The following is a 22,776-nucleotide window of genomic DNA, read 5'->3' on the forward strand; positions in this document are numbered from 1 at the left end:
GGAGTCCTTCAATTGCAGAATTGATCAAGAATAAGAAAGAATTAGTGAGCTTGAAGACAGGCTATTTGAAAATGAACAGGCAGAGGAGACAAAAGAAAACCAATGAAGCATGCCTACAGAATCTAGAAAATAGCCTCAAAAGAGTAAATCTGTTAAATAAGGATTATTGGCCTTAAAGAGGAGGTAGATAATAAGATAGGGGTAGAAAGTTTATTCAAAGGGATAATAACAGAGAATTTCCCAAACCTAGAGAAAGATATCAATATCCAAGTACAAGAAGGTTATTTGATACCAAGCAGATTTAACCCAAAGAAGACTACCTCAAGGCATTTAATAAGCAAACTCCCAAAGGTCAAGGATAAAGAAAGGATCCTAAAAGCAGCAAGAGAAAATGAGTAAATAACATACAATGGAGAGCCAATATACCTGGCAGCAGACTTTTCAATGGAAACCTTACAGGCCAGGAGAGAATGGCATCACATATTTAACATGCTGAAGGAAAATAACCCAGAATAGTACATCCAGTGAAAATATCCTTCAGACATGAAGGAAAAATAAAAACTTTCTGAGACAAACAAATGCTGAATGACTTCGTAAACGCCAGACCTGTCCTACAAGAAATACTAAAGGAGGTACTTCAATCAGAAAGAAAAGGACATTAATGAGCAATAAATAATCACCTGAAGGTACAAAACTCACTGGTAATAGTAAATACACAGAAAAACACAGAATATTATAACACTGTAACTGTAGTGTGTAAACTACTCTTATTCTGAGTAGAAAGACTGAATGATGAACCAATCAAAAATAAGTACAACTTTTCAAGACATAGACTGTACAATCAAATATATTAATAAATTGAAGCAACAAAAAGTTAAGAAGTGGTAAGAGGAAGTTAAGGCATACAGTTTTTAGTAGTTAATTTTTTGCTTGTTTGTTTGTTCATGCAAATAGTGTTAAGCAGTTAATAGGTTAAAGTAATGGGTTATAAGATAGTATTGGCAAGCTTCATGGTAACTTCAAACCAAGAAACATACAATGGATATGCAAAGAAATAAAAAGCAAAAAGCTAAATCATATCTCCAGAAAAAATCACCCCCACAAGAGGAAGACAGGGAGGTAAGAAAGAAGGAAGAGAAGACCATAAAACAACCAGAAAACAAATAACAAAATAGCAGGAGTAAGTCCTCACTTATCAATCAAAAGACGCAGACTCCCTCAGTGGATGAAAAACAAGACTCATTGATCTATTCCCTGCAAGAAACACACTTCACCTATAAAGACCCACATAGACTGAAAATAAAGGGTTGGAAAAAGATCTTACATGCCAATGGAAAGCAAAAAAGAGTAAGAGTTGCTATATTTATATCAGGCAAAAGAGCTTTCCAAACAAAAACTATAAAAACAGATAAAGAAGGTCACTATATAATGATAAAGGAGTCGATTTAGAAATAGGATATAACAATTTTAAATACATATGCACCAAACACTGGAGCACCCAGATATATAAAATTAATATTAATAGACCTAAAGAGAAAGACTCCAACACAATAATAGATGGAGATTTTAACACCCCACTTTCATCACTGGACAGATCTTCCAGACAGAAAATCAACAAAGAAACATCAGACTTAATCTGCACTATAGACAAAATGAATCTAACGGACATTTATATAACATTTCACTCAAGAGCTGAATAATACACATTATTTTCCTCAGCACATGGATTATTTAAAAAAATAGACCATATGTTAAGTCACAAAACAAGTCTTAAAAGATTAAAAAAATTGAAATAATATCAAGCATCTCATCTGACCACAAAGGAATAAAACTAGATATCAATAAAAAGAGGAATTTTTGAAGCTATACAAATACGTGGAAAATAAGCCAATATGCCCCTGAATGACCAGTGGGTAAATAAAGAAATTATGAAGGAGCTTTACAAATTTTTTGAAACAAATAGTAATGGAAACGCAACATACCAAAACCTATGGTATGCAGAAAAGCAGTACTATGAGGGAAGTTTATAGCTATAAGCGCCTACACTAAAAAAAAAAAAAGAAAAAAGAAAAAAAAAGAAAAAGAAAAAGAAAAACTTCAAATGAACAATTTGCATCTTGAAAAACTAGAAAAGCAAGAGCAAACCAAACCCAAAATAAGAAGAATAAATAATGAAAATCAGAGCAGAAATAAATAAAATTGAAATAATAAAAAAATACCGAAGATCAATGAAGCAAAAATTTTTATTTGAAAAGTTAAAGAAAATGGACAAAACGTTAGCCAGACAACTAAGAAAGAAAGAGAGAAGATATAAATAAATCAGAAATGGAAAAGCAGACTTTACAACTGATACTGAAGAAATTCAAATGATCGTTAGTGGCTACTATGAGCAACCATATGCCAATAAATTAGAAAACCTAGAAGAAATACCTACAGCCTACTACGATTGACCCAGGAAAATCCAAAATGTGAACAGACAAATAAGTAACAAAATCAAAGCCATAGTAAATGTCTCCCACTGAAGAAAAGCTCAGGACCTGATTATTCCATTGCTGAATTCTACCAAACATTTAAAGAAGAATCAATACTAGTCCTGCTCAAACTATTACAAAAGAGAGAGGAGGAAGGAATACTTCCAAAGTCATTCTACAAGGCAAGTATTATCCTGATACCAAAAGCAGACAAAGGCACCACCACCACAACAACAACAAAAAAAAACAAAACAAAAAATAAAAGAAAAAAGAAAACTGCAGGCCAATATTTCTGATGAATATTGATACAAAAATCCACAATAAAATACAAGCCAAGAGAATTTAATGATACGTTAGAAAGATTATTTATCATGACAAATTTGGATTGATCCCTGGGATGCAAGGATGTTTCAATATACACAAATCAACATCATATCAACATAATGAAGGATAAAAACCATATGAGCATTTTAATTGACGCTGAAAAATCATTTGATAAAATTCAACGTATTTTCCTAATAAAAACCCTGAAAAAATTTGGTATAGAAAGAACATGCCTCAACAAAATAAAAGCCACATATGACAGACCCACAGTTAATATCATATTTAATGAGAAGAAGCTGGAAGCCTTTTCTCTAAGATCTGGGACAAGACAAGGATGCCCACTCTAACCACTGTTCTTCAAAATAGTACTGGAAGCCTTAGCTAGAGCAGTCAGACAAGAGAAAGATATAAAGCATATGCAAATTGGAAACAAGTCAAATTATATTTGTTGGCTGATATTATGATCTTACATTTGGAAAAATCTAAAGACTCCACCAAAAAATGATTAAAACTGATTAACAAATTCAGGAAAATTGCAGGATAAAAAATCAACATACAAAAATTAGTACCGTTTCTAAATGCCAACAGTGTACAGTGTGAAAAAAAACATAAAAAGTTGCTCCATTTACAATAACCACACAATAAATACCTAGGAATTAAGCAAAGAAGTGAAAGACCTCTATAATGAAAACTATAAAATGCTGATAAAAGAAATTTAAGAGGACCCTCCAAAATGGAATATTATTCCATATTCCTATATTGGAAAAATCAAGATTGTTAAAATGTCCATATTCCCCAAAGCAATCTACAGATTGAATGCAATTCCTATCAAAATACCAATGGCATTCTTCACAGAAATACGAAAAACAATTCTAAAATGTATATACTACCACAAAAGACCTAGACTAGCCAAAGCTATCCTAAGCAGAAAGAGCAAAACTGGAGAAATCACATTATCTGACTTCAAATTACACTACAGAGCAATAGTTAATGAAACAGTATGGTACTGGCATAAAAACAGACCCATAGACCAGTGTAACAGAATAGAACAGAACCCAGAAGCAAATCTGCATACCTGCAGTGAACTCATTTTTGACAAAGGTGCCAAGAGCATATGCTGGGGAGAGGACAGTCTCTTCAAAAAATGGTGCTAGCTAGGAAAACTGGATATCCATATGCAGAAGAATGAAACTAGGCCCCTATCTCTTGCCATATTCAAAAATTAAAGAAAAGTGGACTAAAGACTTAAATCTAAGACATGAAACTACTCTAAGAAAACAATGGGGAAAATCTTCAGGCAATTTGTCTGAGCAAAGATTTCTTGAATGAGACCCCAAACACAGAGGCAACCAAAGCAAAACTGAACAAATGAAATCACATCAAGTTAAAAAGCTTTTGCACAGCAAAGGATAAAATCAACAAAATGAAGAGAAGACCCTCAGAATGGGAGAAGATATTTGCAAAGTACCCATCTGAGAAGAGATTAATCACCAGAAAATATAAGGAGCTCAAACAACTCTATAGAAAAAATCTAATAATCTGATTAAAAATGGGCAAAAGATTTTAATAGACATTTCTCAAAAGAAGACATACAAGTGAAAAACAAGCATATGAAAAGATGCTCAATATCATTGATCATCAGAGAAATGCAAATCAAAGCTGAAATGAGATATCATCTCACCCTAGTTAAAATGGCTTGTATCCAAAAGACAGGTAATAACAAATGCTGGTGAGATGTGGATAAAAAGGAACCTTTGTACACTGCTGAAGGAAATGTAAATTAGCACAACCTCTATGGAGAAAAGTTTGGAGTGTCCTCAAAAATTTTTAAAATGAGCTACTTGTTAGAATGGCCATCATTAAAAAGTCAGGAAACAACAGGTGCTGGAGAGGATGTGGAGAAATAGGAACAGTTTTACACTGTTGGTGGGACTGTAAACTAGTTCAACCATTGTGGAAGTCAGTGTGGCGATTCCTCAGGGATCTAGAACTAGAAATACCATTGGACCCAGCCATCCCATTACTGGGTATATACCCAAAGGACTATAAATCATGCTGCTATAAAGACACATGCACATGTATGTTTATTGCGGCACTATTCACAATAGCAAAGAATTGGAACCAACCCAAATGTCCAACAAGGATAGACTGGATTAAGAAAATGTGGCACATATACACCATGGAATACTATGCAGCCATAAAAAATGATGAGTTCATATCCTTTGTAGGGACATGGATGAAACTGGAAAACATCATTCTTGGTAAATGCAAGGACAGAAAACCAAACACTGCATGTTCTCACTCATAGGTGGGAATTGAACAATGAGAACTCATGGACACAGGAAGGGGAACATCACACTCTGGGGACTGTTGTGGGGTGGGGGGAGGGGGAGGGACAGCATTAGGAGATATACCTAATGCTAAATGACGAGTTAATGGGTGCAGCAAAACAACATGGCACATGGATACATATGTAACAAACCTGCACATTGTACACATGTACCCTAAAACCTAAAGTAAAATAATAAAAAAAAGAACATAAAAATAAAAAAATAAAATAAAATAAAATGAGCTACTTGTATGATCCAGCATTCCTACTGCTAGGTATATACCCAAAAGAAAGGAAATAAGTACATCAAAAAAATATCTGCACTCATATCTTTGTTACAACATTGTTTACAATAGCTAAGATTTGGAAGCAAGCTTAGCGTCCATCAACAGATGAATGGATAAAGAAAATGTGGTACATATACATAATGGAGTACTATGCAGCCATCAAAAAGAATGAGATACAGTCATTTGCAACAACATAGGTGGAACTGGAGATCATAATGTTAAGTGAAATAAGCCAGGCACAAAAAGACAAACATCACATGTTCTCACTTATTTGTGGGATCTAAAAATCAAAACAATTGGACTCATGGACATAGTAGGATGGTTACCAGAAGCTGGGAAGGGTAGTGGTGGGTGGGGGGCGGGGTGTGGTAGGTGGGAATGGTTAACCAGTACAAAAAATAAACAATTAGATATAATATATAAGACCTACTATTTGATAGCACAATAGGGTGACATAGTTAGTAATATCTTAATTGTATATTTTAAAATAACATAAAGAGTGTAATTGGATTGTTTGTAACTCAAAGGATAAATGCTTGAGGGGATAGATATCTCATTTTCCATGATGTGCTTCTTTCACACTGCAAGCCTGTATCATAACATGTCCTGTACCCCTTAAATATACACACCTACTGTGTACTGACAATAACTCAAAGAATAAAAAAATGTGAAAAATAACCTCAGATGAATAAAATGCTTAAAAACAAGCAAATAAAGAAAAACCAAAAAAAAAAAAACAAAAAACAAAAACAAAAAATGCTTTCCCCCTCTGAGTCCAAATGTAATTGGGGGGAAATATCTTGTGACAAATTCACATGGGAAAATGCTCTCAATACATTTTTAAGAGAAAAAGCAGGACACATATCTGCATATTCAGCACAATTCCAGTTTTGTAAATTTATATTTGAGAACATAATATGCGGAAGAAATGACTGGAATGAAATATTCTAAAATGTAATAATGATTCTTACTGGGTGATGGGATTACAAGTGGTTCTGTTTTTTAATATATTTTCTGCATTTTCTAAAATTTCTGCAGTGAACATTTATTACTTTTATAAAGAAATATAAATAAACATGTGAAACTTCTTTAGTTTCATTTGATGTAAAAAATATCATTCAATCTTATGGACATACTCATCCATTGACTTGTCTTTTAATAGATTTGCAATGATGCTCATTCACTTATCTAAAAATGATTTCACCATCTTAAGTCAATAATTTTGCAGATCTGAGAAAGGCTTCAGTCATTTGAGATGCACATTTGTATGTGATTCACTCCTTGCAATGTTCTTGAAAATTTACCAACTGGGAAGAAAAACTGCTGTTATGCTATTTAAAACATACCACTTGCCCTTTCTTATTCCTTCCCCACTAGTTAGGTAACATGAAAAGTTTTAATTGGTAAAAGGCTTTGACAAGACATGGACATATTTCACACAAATTAAAAGCATGCTCAAGTAGTTTTGAAGAGAACCAGGAAAAGTTAGATGCAACATCTCCACATTAAAATAAAACAAACAAACAAAAAAACCTCTTGTAAAAATAACACTTTGTTATACTGTGGCAATTTACTTGCTGATGTTACCATTTAAATATAATATCCTGGACATATTTGTTGTCTATTACAAAATATTCACTTTATTCCATTGGTATTGGAGTTAAGTAAAGTCAGTTAAGGACGGTACACATGTCAGCTTGGAAATCAACTCAGTTTTCACATGAGCACTCCATTTTCTCCCTTCTTTGACACCCAACACCTTATTATTCTCTTGATTTTTCATTTTATCAGAACCGTATTTTGGGGAGAAAATAATCCACTTTAAAAGGGAAAAGTGCTTACAACACAAAGGCTTATAAAAATAAATATTAAAATAAAGAAATAGATGTCTATTAGTTGGAAATCATTTATTGCCTCTATAAAAGTTTAAATAAAAACTACAAAAATTCACATTACAGTCTGATGTGGTTTTAAGGTGACAGTATATTTCAGAGGTAGTACTAGTAAAATGGGTTGCAGGATTGCTAAAATTAATTACTTAACAAGTTAATGCAAAATAAAATTTCAATGTGGAGCAATATACACTCAGTATATATTTTAATGAAACAATTTTAATTATATTTGCATGAAAATATCACTTTACTCTTTTTTCCCCCTAGCAAATCTGCTCTTAATCAAAGTTTGTTTTCAGCAATGGTGTGTTGACTGTAGGTTCACAAATTAGTAGCCTCCTTGATTACAGCATTACAGAGCATAGCTTGGTGAAGAGCATGATACAGTGCTGTCTGCCAAGGAAAATACCAACTTCAAAGAGAAATCTACCCATTTACCTAACATTTAGATACAGTGGTACTGATAACTCCCTTAAAAAGCTAACCTATCACATGTTTGCATGTTCAAGATCTGAATGAAAATCTAATATATTTAAAAAGTAGACAATATTTCTGGAATAACACAACTGTAATACGGAAGAAGGGCAGGAGTTAAAGTTTTCAGAATGTCTTTTAAAAATGATCACAAAATATTTGTCTGAAATGAAGAAACTATCCCTTGGAAATGGGCTGAATCTGATTCCCACCACTCCCACCAAAAAAGGCAACAAAGTCAATTTTAGAGCCCAGAATTATTTTAAATTAACCACTCATGTTTTCTCCTACGAACTTACAGACTGCTGAATATGAAAGTGCCTCACAATAGATGTTGCTGTCTTTGGAGAAATGGCGTCTTTGGAGAAATGGCTTCTTTGACATCTTTTGAGGTCTTGGTCGAATAAAGAGTACAGGGTATAATTGGGTCTCAACCTTTTCTTCTCCAACAATAAGAAACATTTCTATCACATGCTTGCAATGGCAATACAAAAATCCTGCTGTTGATAACTGACCTTACGACAAAACATCCCCAGTTTCCATGAAGAGGCCAATTTTCTTTTAAGGTTTTCTTTGCATGTGCTAATTTTCCTATTCTCCAGAGCAATTGCAATTCTCATTTTCTTGTGAATAAGTTTAGCTTGGCTGAAAAGACGAAAATACCTTCCTTTTTTTTCATATGTATACATTTTGGAAGGTATGTGCTCTTACATACACATTTCTGGCTTAAAAACTGCTTGGCTATTCTAAGCTTAAAGCAGACACAGAAATGTAGTTGAAAGAAAAAAAGAAGTTTTTTTTGTTTGTTTGTTTTTGTTTTGTTTTGTTTTTTGTTTTTTTTCCACATTGGCTTCTGTCTCCCTGAGAGAGCCTTCAGATAGTAAGGTCTGTTTTAATACTCTCAAAGCCCTAAAGAAAGAAACACTAGTCAGTTAATTTTTAATCCCCAGCCATGAAGATGTCCACAAGAGTAATTATAAGCTGATAATTTTTCCTGCTCTAACATATCTCAAAACCAACTCCTATCTACATACGCAAAAAATATACTTTCTTCATAACAAAGCTTGACCTTGACATCTTTTTCAAAATCTACCATGCATAATTTCAATCTGGCAATTATGATTCTTTTTCTATAGATAGAGGTATTTCCTTCGGTTCCTGCTACAGAATAGCCACATTTCATTTTAGAAGTGTTTTAATTCCAATGATGGTGAAGAAAAATATTCTGATGCTGAAACACAAATTTCAAGACAAAAGGAGTTCTAAATGTATTGGTATGATTTATATAGTTTCTATTTTGATGAAACTTTAAACAGAGATAAAAAGATCATCTATGCTTTCTCTCAAAATTGTAGACTAGGAATCCTTCTAAGAATCACACCTAGCAGAACCTTAAATCTATTAAAAATTCTACTTAAATATGGTTTATTAATATCATAGAAGATGTTAACAAGAAATAATTATTTGTCAAGTTTACAGCTTGCTGAGAAATCCAATGTCCAGCACAGTGTCTTCTCTATAGCAGGAGCTCAACAAGTATTTTTCGATTTAGTGACTAATGGCTGATGTGTGACAAATAAAATCTATAGTGTTAAAAGCTATAGGACAGAATATACCTATACTTAATTTGCAATGAGAACCAAATAAGAAGGGGCTTAAATTGAAGCAGAAGTAATTATATTTGAAAGATAAACTCAATGACTATGAAGCAGACCCTAGGAGAGACTTGAAGACCTGGAATTTGTTCATGCTACTTAAGAAGTGGTTTCTAACTTCGTTGTATATGGGGGCGACTCTTCATCTCATGGAGGAATTGGTGTGACGGGTACATTTAATCATAATATCTGAGGTTCTGTTACTCTGTGCTGCTTTCTCTGAATGGAATTTGACTTGTCAGCAAGAAAAACTAAATATTGTTTGCAAAACTCCGTATGGCTCAAGGAAGCATATGTGAACACTGAAATATTCCTACTAACAAAGGGACCATATCAGTAGTATGGCAGCAATATAAACAAATAAGTGACAAAATGAAAGACTATCAGTGGGACCTTACCTATTTTTGTGTGTGGGAGGATGGGACACTTCAAGGGTAAAGACATTTATGACTGCCTTTCTGTGTTCATAAGTTAGTATTAGTAAATTTCAAGATCAAATTTGGCTCTAATTACAAATTTTTAAAAATATCTGAATACCTACTAGGTACCAACAAAAATTAAAAACAAATTGGAAACAGAAACTTGATGACTGAAACAGCCATCCAGCTACTTCATTAATCTTTTAGGTATAGATAGTAATTTAACCATGCAACACAATTGCACACTGCCAAGTCACAAATATATGACACTGTGGGCTTAGGGAGAAACTGACATTTTTTCTTCTTTGGGTCTTGGTAATACCATCTGGTACTCCAGAAAGGAAGAACTGCAAAGAACAGTCTACAGTGTGTTGCCATCTGGTACCTACTAATAGAAAACTGGGTAGCTTGCCCATTTTAGGTGTGTACTCATAGAATAGTATTCACGGAATTCAGAAGACTGTGATTTACAACCAAAGTAGTATAACTCTTTTTGAATACTATCCTTGGCTGATGGCTCTGTACAGGCCTCATATGGAAATGAGGTAAATTTTGTGGCAAAGCTGAATGACTAGATTTTTAAAAAATCTCAGCAGCTTACCTTGACTTCCTGTTTCATAACATGTAAGAACTAAAAAAGAATTATAAAGATGGTGATAAATTTAAAATATTTGTGTAACGCTTCGTCTAACTCAGTTATACAAATTTACTACTGGAATGTCAATCGTATCAATACTTGTCATTTGTAGTAATGAAGAATCCCCATCAAGACTAATTTTGACAACATTTTGTTTCTGTACAATTCGTAATTTATTTGACTTTATGTTGGTTAAATTACCTTTCCATCGTGCTTCCCCATCCCCACACAAATATTTGGGTTAGATAATAGAAGAACACCAGCAATTTACAATTACATACCTGTAATCATTTCAATTTTCAATCATTAGTTTAAGTCGAATTCTCATAGGGGTTAAAAACTAAATCAGAGAACTCATTAAATAATGAGTTAAATAATGAGTTAAATAATTTTTTAAAGTTTTGTTTTAAATGTTCAGTCCACTTTCCTGAGAAAAAGTGTATGTGGATGATAGGAAAAGGAGAGAAGAAGAAAGAAGATGTAATGGCTACAAAAACAAGACTAATCAAGCTGTAGCAACTTGATAAGCAATGCTGAAATGTCTTTAGTTATTTTCTCTCTGGTTAGAAATTAGACATAATGAATTTCAGGGTTAAACTGCTGAAACAGTTTTTTTCCAGAGTTCCATCAGTTAAAAAAATACTCTCTCAATGCTTTTAAATTTCACCTACATTTTTTTGCACTGTAGCCACTATATCTCGTACATTCTTCACAGAATATGTCCATTTCAACAATGTGTTTTCCCAACTAAAGAATACCAGGGCAACAGAATGCAGTTATCTTGAAATGCACACCTGTTACGAAGCCAAAAGGCTGTATCATATATTCCCTCCAACTGAAATCACAAACTTTCTGAGACATTTTTCTCTGACAAAGAAGATACACTGAATGAGGTATCATCAGGCTCCAGCGAGGCATGATTGAAATCCATTTCTTCTAATTCAGGAGGTAAATCTGACAGCAGTGCCTGAATAAAAAAAAAAATAATATTTTTGGATTAGTATGTGGATAGACTGTTTTCCAATTTTATGTTAATAGTTGTAGTCCTCTCATGGTGAATTATCCTTATGGATTTAAAGAATAATTTATATTTCAGGATCTTAGACAATACCTTACCTAAAAGAAAAATTCTTCATACATTATTCAGAAAGTAACAAAATTCTAGATGTTGAACGTGTGAATTGTGTAGAGTGGAACCTGTACAAAGGGGATATTAGGAGGGAAATGAGCAACTCTTCTGAACCAAGAGCTTTGAAGTGTTTGAGGTTAGTGATTTTCATACTAATTTTGGGTGTGCACTGATCACTGTTTAAGGGATTTAAAATTGCATTCTTTGTTAAAATATTCATGCCAGTTATGCTGTCCTTCGTAGAAGACTGTATTTAACAAAAGACTATTTTGTTCTTCAGTGGGAGAAAGAACTTAGTAGTTAGGAAAAACCTTCAGCTATTTTACTTTAGACTAAATTTTAACAACTTGAAAAGACCAAGTAATTTTATTTTTTCTTTCCTAAGCTATGTTCATACCTACAGATGGCCAAGCACCCACCAGGGCACAGCTGAATCAGTGGATCTATCTGTAGTAATGATGTATCTGGAGGGCTACTCATTTCTCTGCTTGAATAATAAGGATAATCCAATAATGATGAACTAAGCTTTGTCATGGTCTAATTGTTTTATCTGAAGTTGTAGAACATGCACCCATACTAAAGAAATAAATGATTAATCAAGTTTCACGCAGCTGACAATGCTAATGTTCACTTCACCATGAGGAATTTTGAACTTAATGATTGATTTGCTGCTTCCAATACTAAGAATAATGTAGCATATCTGGCAATTTTTAGAGAGTATTACTTGTAATGTGGGCTTTGGGTGCAGTGGTAAATAAGGACCAAGGGAACAGGAACAAATAAAAGCTTGTCACTAGCCAATTAAGGAACAGAAAGGGCATGTTGGAGAATATATGAAATCCACTGTTGAAATAAGACAGTAGGCACTCATTCTCTTTATTAAAATAAGTGGCAGCTGCAAATGCTATACTTCTTGCCTTGTAGCACAGGGGCAAGATCAAAACATTCTCATTTTTATCAGGCTATGTAAGGGAAGACTAACCCCTATCTGGCAGATTAGCTGTTATTATTTATTTTATAAAATTGAATTTCTCATTAATTTATTGCTGGAACTGAGAGTATATACAAAGTAAACTAACTTAAAGGTAATGCATGCTTTCTAAGTGGCTAGATTGCAGTAATAGGATACAGAGCCATTTTCTCCTAGAAAAGTGTTTTACCACTAACCCAGTCCCAGTGCAATGGGGTCTTTTCTGACATTGGCTGATCAGTCTATATGAAATACATCACTGGATTTAACTCAATTTGCAATTTTGAAGATGCCATATTAAAGAGGAGAAAGTGTTCAAATTAACATTCACTGAACATGTTCTTAGAGTCAGAAAGTCAAGAGAATAAGATTTCCTGATATTCTAATTTCTAATTTCTAGTGGGGAGATTACAAATCAAAGAAGCATTATTATTTCTTTGTTACTGCATTATAAGTAGTTGACTGAGTAAAATGACTGCAGTAAAAAAATATAAAAATTTTAATATCTGAGGCAGCATTGGGCACAACTAATACATGTGGTCCACTTTAAAATTCTTCTTTCAATATCTTACTAGATTTGCACCTGAAAAAATCTTTGGATTTTAACAATTGTTGGAACTGCCTTTTTCACAGATACTAAGGTGAATACAATTAACTTTCTTTATTACAAATGTTTCATAAATGACAACTATCCTCAGGGTCTGACCTACTGTCATTTTTCCCAAGAGATTAAAGCATTTTCCATATGTTCAGATCCATAACACTTATTCTAGACCCTATGGTATGAATATCAAGTTCTGTAGTGTTAATCATTCTTATCCCACTTGCAAAGTGGAGAAATTGAAGTTCAAGAAAGGCAAGTGATCTGGCTAGGAACACACAGTGAATTATCAGGGGAAGCAAGACCATAGCAAATGACTAAGTATAATGCTGAAAATATTACTTTGATTTTAAAGTGGCTATTGATTTAAACAACAACAACAAAATCTTTGGGTAATCTAGTGTTTCAGTCAGAGAGTATTACATTTTGTAAACCCTGGACTATTTCAATGGTCCAAAATATTCTGTGGACCACACATCTCACTCAACTTACACAAATCAAGATTAATGGAAGAAAACTGAAGATTTTTTTTAAAATTAAAAACCAGTGACATGTGGTTGTCTTTTATTAGGTAGAATAAAAATTAACTCCTTCCAGAAATAAACCTATAAATATTTCATGATGTAAAGATCAGTAGTTTAAGCAATTGCCTAGATAACTTTTTTGGACTACTATTCGTGTCTTCCATATTTTGTGACCATATTCTGAGATTCATTATACCCATTCTTAATTATACAAATTAGTAGTTTCTATTTGGTGCTGATTATACTAGCTATGAAGTTCACTACAACTTTTGAATCATGTTCTCTTTCAGCCAACTTTTGTCCATATACTAATTTATTAGTCTTTAATCAGAGGGAAAGAAGAGGAAGAGAAAAATAAAAATGCACATTAATTACATTTGTTATTGGTCTTGGGAAAAGAACCAAACCAGGAATGGGGTTAGAATTAGAAAATAAAATGGGGTCTGTGTACTATTCCTAGATGTCAAGAGACACAGAAACTTGCTAGTTAATTGGCCATATAACTCTCAATTCACAGCCATGCTATGACTTTCAAAACAAGAGCCACACTTCAAGTTATTCCTCTGCTTGTACCTAATTTTGTTTATTCACAGTTATTTAAAACTTACAGTACTCTTGGGACCATGTTCAAAACTACCTCCCCTATTCATTTAAAATCTGCATTTTAGGTTTCTAAAAAATTAACACATTTTCAGTATGTCGTGGAATATACATAACTCACATAATAAACCAATATGCTTAAATTAAGCTGGCAAAGGTAAATGAAAGCTACTGTCTTGAGATGTCTGTGTGCATGACAGGGTGCACAGGGAGTAAAATTCATAAAACTTGACACATAATATACATGCTGGTTTGAGCCTCATGAGTAAATTGATTAGTTTCAATTTTGTGGTTCAGCACTTCAGTAAAATATATAAAGGCTATTTCTTGGGAAAAAAGGGAGGGGTATGGGATGCTATGGCTTTAATCTTTTTCCTTAGGGATGTCTGAGATGGGCTATATACATGCTGTCTTTCTTTGATATAAGAGATGAATATTTATACTCCTGGCATTCCTCAATGAATAAAAACCTCTGAGACTGTTTCCTAAACAAGGGTTACCTGTGTCTCACACTACTCCTATAGAACTGTGACAAGGAATCATCATAATGACATGTAGCTCAAATGAAAATTTGGTATAATTTAATATTAACTGGTACATTTATTATAATTCTATAGTTTTCAGCAGGCTTAACAAATTATTATTTAGATTTCACATGAATGTATGAGACACAAAATGTAATTTGGGAGGAACTGGTAAACAAAAACCCGTATCAACATGCAAAAGACAATACATTTCATCTTTGGAGTCAAAAATTCAAATACTTAAATTGGGAAAAGTAAGTGATACACTGTAGAAACCAAGAATTTCACGAAGTAATTTCATATTTTCTTAGTGATGAGCAACACATTACAGAATAGAAGATGTCCAAACATCTGTGAACTGTAGTGGAGGTTGACAGGAAATTAAGATCCAGAAGAGAGGCAAAGAAATGCTTTAACTCTTTCATTCACAAAAGGTCCCAAAATATGTGCCTCTCCAGTTACGGTAGCCTAGCTCTATCAACATTTTCAGAAATTTCTTTGAAATTAATTTTAAAATTATTTTCCTCACCTAAAGACGAACCTGAATTTAAAAGCATGCTAATCAATTATTTTGATTTTCCACTGAAGGAGCACACAAAATCTGAGCACCTATTCTCAAGAAAACTGTTTTGCAAAGGTCATGAAATAACAAATATTTCCTCCATGCCAAGCAGAAATGAAGTATAAAAATGAAAACATGTGAAGAACCCAAGTGTGACATACCATTTTTTGACTTGATGCATTGCAGCTTACTAGTCTTTCCTGGGACCTACCTGCTGTTGTTCCTTATCGTCAGCTTTCATTGCTAATATCAAGTTTCTAACAAAAGTCTGAAGTTTAAAGTATTTCTGCTTTTGAATCTCTAGCTCATTTTCAATGAATTTGACTTCTTCATTCTGAAAGAGAAAATATCAAATGATACAATTACCTTATGTAAACCTAGGACTGTACATGTTTGATGCACAATAAAATTCTAAAAAACCATCAAATTAGAAGGACAATAAAGAAAACAAAATGTTAACATAAAGGAGTACAAAGCATGGAAGAAAATGATCCTGTTAGTCACAGGCTGCCTTTTAAGCAAATCACTAATAGAAAACAATTTATAAAATCAAAAACCAATCCAATAAGTTCCGGTAAGAGAAAAACCAAAAAACAGCTCCCTTCTTGGAAAGACCCCTCCTATATCAAGCCCAGTTGGCATTCAGATTAAGATTAAGAATAGAGGCTGGGTGCATGGCTCACACCTGTAATCCCAGCACTTTGGGAGGCCAAAGCGGGTGGATCACCTTAGGTCAGGAGTTTGAGACCAGCCTGGCCAACATGGTGAAACCCCGTCTCTACTAAAAATACAAAAATTAGTAGGGCATGGTGGTGTGTGCCTGTAGTCCAAGCTACTCGGGAGGCTGAGGCAGAAGAATCACTTGAACCTTGGAGGCGGGCAGAGGTTGCAGTGAGCGGAGGCCGTGCTGCTGCACTCCAGCCTGGGCAACAAGAGTGAGACTGCCTCAAAAAAAAAAAAGATTAGGAATAGATAGAGTCCAATTAACCCAAAGAGCAATAGCAGACACAGTAACGTTGAATTTGCCATTCAGAAAGCTAAAAATGGTTAATTTGCACCAAGAAGAGCCTGAAATTACTAAGATAGTCTTAAGTTCTTTGCTGAGCCTCCACAGATTAAGTAGGAGTCTGTTATTCCAAGAAATCTGAAAATTTACCACTGTGTAAGAATCAGTTACTGTTTACTAGTTTTGCTAGCTGTATAGGTAAAACAACTGGACTAATATTTGGGAGTATTCTAGTGCCAGGTCTACTGATAACTGTAAACTTGGGTGGGAGACTCTCTTTACTCCTCAGTAAAATGGTTATTATACTGGTAATCCCTGACAGTTCTAGCTTTGAGGGCTATAACACTCAAATAAGATAATGGCCATGAAAGTGCTCTGAATAGATTTCCTATGAAAGCCACAGTAATCAAGAAAGGATGGTATTGCATAAGGGTAGACATATCAACCAATGGAAAAAAATAAAGAGACCAAAAATAAATCCCCACAAAAATGGTCGATTGATTTTCAACAAAGGTGCTGAGGTCACCCAGTAGATAAAGAAAGTATTGTCTTTCAACAAACAGTGGTCAAACAAATGTAAATCCACATGAAAAAAAAAATCATCAGCCCTTACCTCACATCATAGACAAAATGTAACAAGACATGGATCATAGACCTAAAACTAAAATGCATAATAAAACTGAAACTTTTAGAGGAAAACAGAGGAGAAAATCTTTGTTACCTTGGGTTAGGCAAAAAGTTTCTTAAATAGAACACAAAAATTATGGAACTTAAAAAAAAAGAAAACTTTTATTTTAATTTATTTAGTTTAATCAATTTTATTTATTTATTTTTTATTTAGAGACAGGGACTTGCTCTGTTGCCCATACTGGAGTGCAGTGGTACAATCATAGCTCACTGCCACCTTGAACTACTGTGCTCAAGGGATCCTCTCACCTCAATAGCTAGACTACAGGTATGCACCACCATCCGTGGCTAATTATTTTTTAACTTTTTTGTAGAAATGGGGTCTCCTTATTTTGCCCAGGCTGGTCTTGAACTCCTGGTCTCAAGCGATCCTCCCACATCAGTCTCCCAAAGTGTTGGTATTACGGGGATGCATTATTGTGCCTAGCCTCAAGAAAGACCTATTTTATAAAATGAGGTCAGGAGTTTTAAACCAGCCTGGGCAGCATAGCAAAACCCTGTCTCTACCAAAAAAAAAAAAAAAAAAAATATATATATATATATATATATAGCCTGACATGGTATGGTGTGGTGGCATGCAGCTATAGTCCCAGCTATATTCAGGAGGCTGAAGCAAGAGGACTGCTTGAGCCCAAGAGTTTGAGGTTACAGTGAGCCATGATCGTACCACTGCACTTCAGCCTGGGTGACAGTGAGACCCTATGTCAACAAACAAAACAATACAAAAAACAACTTTGCTCTTTAAAATATATTGTAAAGAAAATAAAAATAAAACCACATATTGGGAGAAAATATTTTCAAACCATACATCTGACAAAGGACTTGGATTCAGAATACATAAAGAAATGTTACAACTCAATTATGAGATGAGCAACAAAGTAAAAAGCAAAATATTTGAACACACTCTTCATCAAATAAGGTATCTGAATGACCACTAAGCACATCAAAATATGCTTAATATCATTTGTCCTTAATGAAATACAGATTAAAACCCCAAAGAGATACTACTACTGACATATTATAATAGTTAAAGTTAAAGAGATTGACAATATCAAGTGCTGACAAGAATGTGGAGCAATTAGAAGCCTCATACATGTTGACAAAAGGTGTCAACCTCTATAAAATCCTTGAAGAGATTGATTCTGAGCCAAATATGAGTGACCGATGGCCTGCAACACAACCCTCAGGAGATCTTGAGAAATGTGCCTAAGGTGGTTGGGCCACCACTTGATTTTATACATTTTAGAAAGACACAAGACATAAATCTATATTTGTAAGTTGTACATTGGTTTGGTTCAGAAAGGAGGGATAACTGGAAGCAGAGGCTTCCAGGTCAAACACAGATTCAAAGATTTTCTGATTGGAAATTGCTTGAAAGAGTTACCAACAGAAAGGAACGTCTGAGTTATGATTAGGGGTTGTGGAGACCAAGGTTTTATCTTGCAGATGAAGGCTCCAGGTAGTAGGCTTCAGAGAGAATAGATTGTAAGTGTTTTTTATCAGACTTAAAGAATCTGTTTTATCAGTAATTCCAAACGGGAGGAAGATATAATGAGGCATGGCCAGCTCACCCTTCCTATCATGGCCTGAACTAATTTTTCAGGTTAACTTTGGAATGCCCTTGGCCAAGATTGGGGGTTCATTCAGATGGTTGAGGGACTTACAATTTTATTTTTGGTTTATTAATACATACATTATTGGTGAAAGTGTAAAATGGTACAGCTACTTTGGAAAATATTTTGGCAGTTTCTTATGAAATTCAACATAACCTTTCTTAATGTAAGACTCAGCAATCCTACTCTGAGGTATTTACCCAAGATAAATGAAAACACATGTCATAAAAAGACTTATACATCAATATTCATAGCAGGTTTATTTATAATAGTCCCAAACCAGAAGCAGTTCAAGACTTCATTAGCAGGCGAACAAACAAATTATGGTGGTGTTTACACAACTATGTCCACCTGTCAAAACTCATTTAACTGTATACTTAAGAAGATGAATTTTATTGTATGAAAATTATACATCAATTAACCTGATTAAAAATAAAGTCTATCCCAAAGGGGGGAAATAAAACCTTTTCCTTCTGTCTAACTGACACTTTGTATCCTCTGACCGTCATTCCCTTATTTCCCAACCTCTCACAAGCCCTTGGTAACCACCATTCTACCCTCTGCTTGTTTGAATTTGATTGTTTTTGATTGCGCACATTAAGTGAGAACGTGGTGGGAGTCATTTTGTTCCTGGTTTATTTCATTTAGCATAATGTTCTCCAATTCTCTCCATGTTTTTTCAAACAACGAAGTATTTTTTATATGCTGAATTGTATGAATGGTGAATATGGTAAATAATGATAATATATTCTATATTTCAAAATCACTGTGAGAAAATTTGAAATGTTTTCACCACAAAATATGGTATTTGTGGTGGTGGATATATTATGTAGTTTGATTTAATTAATCCACTTTGTATTCATAAATCATAACAGCATTTTGTACCCTATAAATATACACAACTCTTACTTGTCAGTTTACAATTAAAAAGTAAAAATTATTCTAAAAAAATATCAGCCAGTTACCATGTCAAAAAACATGAAAGTAGGCTATGACTATTCTTTGCATCTGGCACACGGGTCTCAAATCACAGCAGGACTTTTAATAGCATTTGTTCAAAAAACCAAATTAAAGTATATTAAAATTAAGTGGTTATATGGATATTTTTGTTGTTTCAATTGAGAGGATGGTGTAGTATTTATCATATTCAATCTATTAACATGTTTACTATATCTTTTATTTTATCAGCTTAGTTAAAAACTTTTTTACCTGAACATGCTCCTGTCATAATATATTTTACTAATTTTAGGCCTTTGCTTTATTAATATTCATTGTTGGAGCAGTAGTATTAGTAAAGTGCTGACCAGGAAGTCTTTTCTAATACAGGAGATATACGTTATCATTATAGTAGTATCTGGTTTGAATGCACAGTCCTTCTTAGCTGCATTCCAGTGTATTAGGAAACATTGATTCACATTTGCAAAAGTCATGAAGCATCTTTTGGTATGCAGACTTCTAATTCTTCATGCAAATATTTCTCCTCCTCACTATTTATGCAATGTTTGAAAAATATAAACAGCTTTAAGATAATTTAATATTGCAGACATTTTCTTCACAGAGCTGTTTTGCAAGCCTATTAAATACTTCCTAGATAACAGGCAGTAATTTATGTGTACTTTCAAGATTTTCTAAGTAAATCAATGCTTGCGAGAGGAACTAGTATCATAATATCAGTTACTGAATATCATAAAACGAGATCTATCTTATTTTTATTGTTGTTAAAACCCTACCTACATTTTGAGTAAGCTTTGTTAATTCTTCGTCAAGATGATAGTAAGGAGAACTCCAGTTTCCACATTGACCAGAGCTTTGATCTCTGAGCAAGCTATTAATGGCTGCCAAGTCTGAGGTGCTATTTTATGATGCAGTTACTCCTGCCTCAGGTACTGAGCCCATCAACATGTCTCATAAACATTTTGTGTTATTTAGAATTCCTAAGAACATGGATTTCTAGTGATGTATCTCAGTCAAAAACTCCACTATGACCAATGACTATTGATGGTTGCATAGTAATAATTATCAAATGCACCACTGGAAACATTCTCTCAGTTTGCTACATGAAATCTCAAGAATGAGAGACTGTATAATTCAGTTTAGGGGAAAAATACAATGATCCAGCTCCTGATTTTATATAAATGAGTACTTGCATAATAGTTTTAAAATTATTTCCAAAGATAAATTAAGTCATTTGTTCACTCACTAGCAACTACTGTAACTATAGTTATAGTTGAACAGTTATATGACAGGCTCTCAACGAGGTAACACATAGGTGAATAAAGTAAGTCTCTTCTCACAGGAGGTTTATGATGAATATATCATCATGTGTTGTATAACAACGTTTCAGTCAACAATGTGCCACATATAATGACAGTCATCCCATAAAATTATAATAGAGCTGAAAAATTTCTATCACCTAGTGATGTTGTAGCCATCATAACATCGTAGTACAATGCATTAACTTTTCTATGGTTAGATACACAATACTTACCTTTGTGTTCCAATTGCCTACAGTATTCAATACAGTGACATGCTATACAGGCTTGTAGCCTAGAAGCAATAGGCTATACCATATACCCTAGGTATGTATATACATCTAGGTTTGTGTAAGTACACTCTATGATGTTTTGCACAATGACAAAATTGCCTAACAATGCATTTCTCAGAATTTATCCCCATCATTAAGCGATGCATAATGGTACTTAAGATATCAACAATGTTGTTTTCATCCCCAAACAAGAAACACTAGTATGTGTATACAACTAGGGTACAACAGTTTCTCTGAAGACAGGTAAATTACTAAACTGGCAGGGCCCCTTTAAAACCAACATCCTGAAATCAGTGATAAGAACTGCTATATGAGGTTTTGCTTACCTTTCCTTTAGAAGTAACAAAGTTCATGTGAGGTGAGTTGAAAAATTTTAAAATCATGATTACAAAAAGATATATTTTCTATATAAATGCTGAATTGTGAGGATTAAAAAAAAGAACTTTATGGAACTGCCAAGCCTGAGACACTTATATAAAACATATAAAAAATCCCTAATGGGGTAGTGAATGACCCCTTGTTTCCACAGAATTTATTACAATGGAAAACACTGGATTAATGCAATGCTCTTTAGAGTTCTGTGAAAATATTAACAAACATTTCTGGACTAGACACTCTGCCCTGCCCTACTCTGGTTTTTAGCGCTAAATCTTTTCAAGTAGACTGCCACCCGAGAGGGGAGAGGTCTGGGAAAGAATCCTCTGAGTCCTGGGCCCAACCCTCTTTGACATATTTGAGAGTGCTAAGAGGAGCACACTTAACAGCTGTGCAATCCAGTCCTTTCGTCTGTAGTTTCCACAACCTGTGCCAAGCTGTGACATGCAAAGACATTGAAATCCTGAACTGGGCATTCAGAAATATTATATGACCATGTAGGAGAGATTATCATAATCTCTTGTATTTCAGAACCAACAAATTTATAATTCTGTTAGTTGGAAATACCGTCAAAATATAGGATTTCATCATGTTCTTTGACCATTTAGGAAATAAATTTCAAAAGATATTTTCCTTCTGTGTTTACAATAGTCAATATTTTAAAGCTTGACATGTTATGAATATTTGGAAAACAGAATCTGTTGGATGGCATACATTTCAATTACAGTAAAACTGAAAAGATTTGTGAGGAAATGGCAGCTGTTGTATTTTCTGATTAAATGTTATTTTCTGTTAACATTTTAACATTACTAATCTCTGCTTTGAACACTAATGACATTCCATAACAAGAACTTTTGTGTATGAAAAGGACTGTGTGGCCAAAATTTCAGAAGGTCCCAAAGTTACCTAGTAAGATAGGATAATGATTATCAAAAGGACAGCTTTTATAAATCTATGCAGAAAACATATTGACATACAGACTGATATCTTATATACAGATTTAATAAAAAAAAGTATAGCACTCTGTCAAAGGCAGCTTTTCAATTTAGTAAAAAATGACATTAAGAAAAGGTCATCTGTATTCATATTCATTCTGTATTTGCTTTGGAAATTGTAAACTTCTAGAACAGCTATATTATCATATTTTTAAAA

The 22,776-nt window shown here is 33.8% G+C and overlaps 1 protein-coding gene across 4 annotated transcripts in view; it reads right to left on the reverse strand.

Moving 5' to 3' along the window:
* Nucleotides 1-10,637: 10,637 nt before the first annotated feature.
* The window catches only part of HDX (highly divergent homeobox), a 174,218-nt gene continuing 162,079 nt past the window's right edge, over nt 10,638-22,776 (reverse strand). For all 4 annotated transcript variants that reach the window (XM_055267876.2, XM_063634284.1, XM_063634285.1 and 1 more), the window contains 2 exons: nt 15,610-15,732; nt 10,638-11,455 (listed from right to left, as the gene is read on the reverse strand). In XM_055267876.2, coding sequence (XP_055123851.1) covers nt 11,330-11,455; nt 15,610-15,732 — 249 coding nt within the window. In that variant the 3' untranslated portion in view covers nt 10,638-11,329. The remainder of the gene's footprint in view (nt 11,456-15,609; nt 15,733-22,776) is intronic.

The sequence above is a fragment of the Symphalangus syndactylus genome, chromosome X (genome assembly GCF_028878055.3).
Source record: "Symphalangus syndactylus isolate Jambi chromosome X, NHGRI_mSymSyn1-v2.1_pri, whole genome shotgun sequence".
In the NCBI taxonomy this organism is placed as follows: domain Eukaryota; kingdom Metazoa; phylum Chordata; class Mammalia; order Primates; family Hylobatidae; genus Symphalangus; species Symphalangus syndactylus.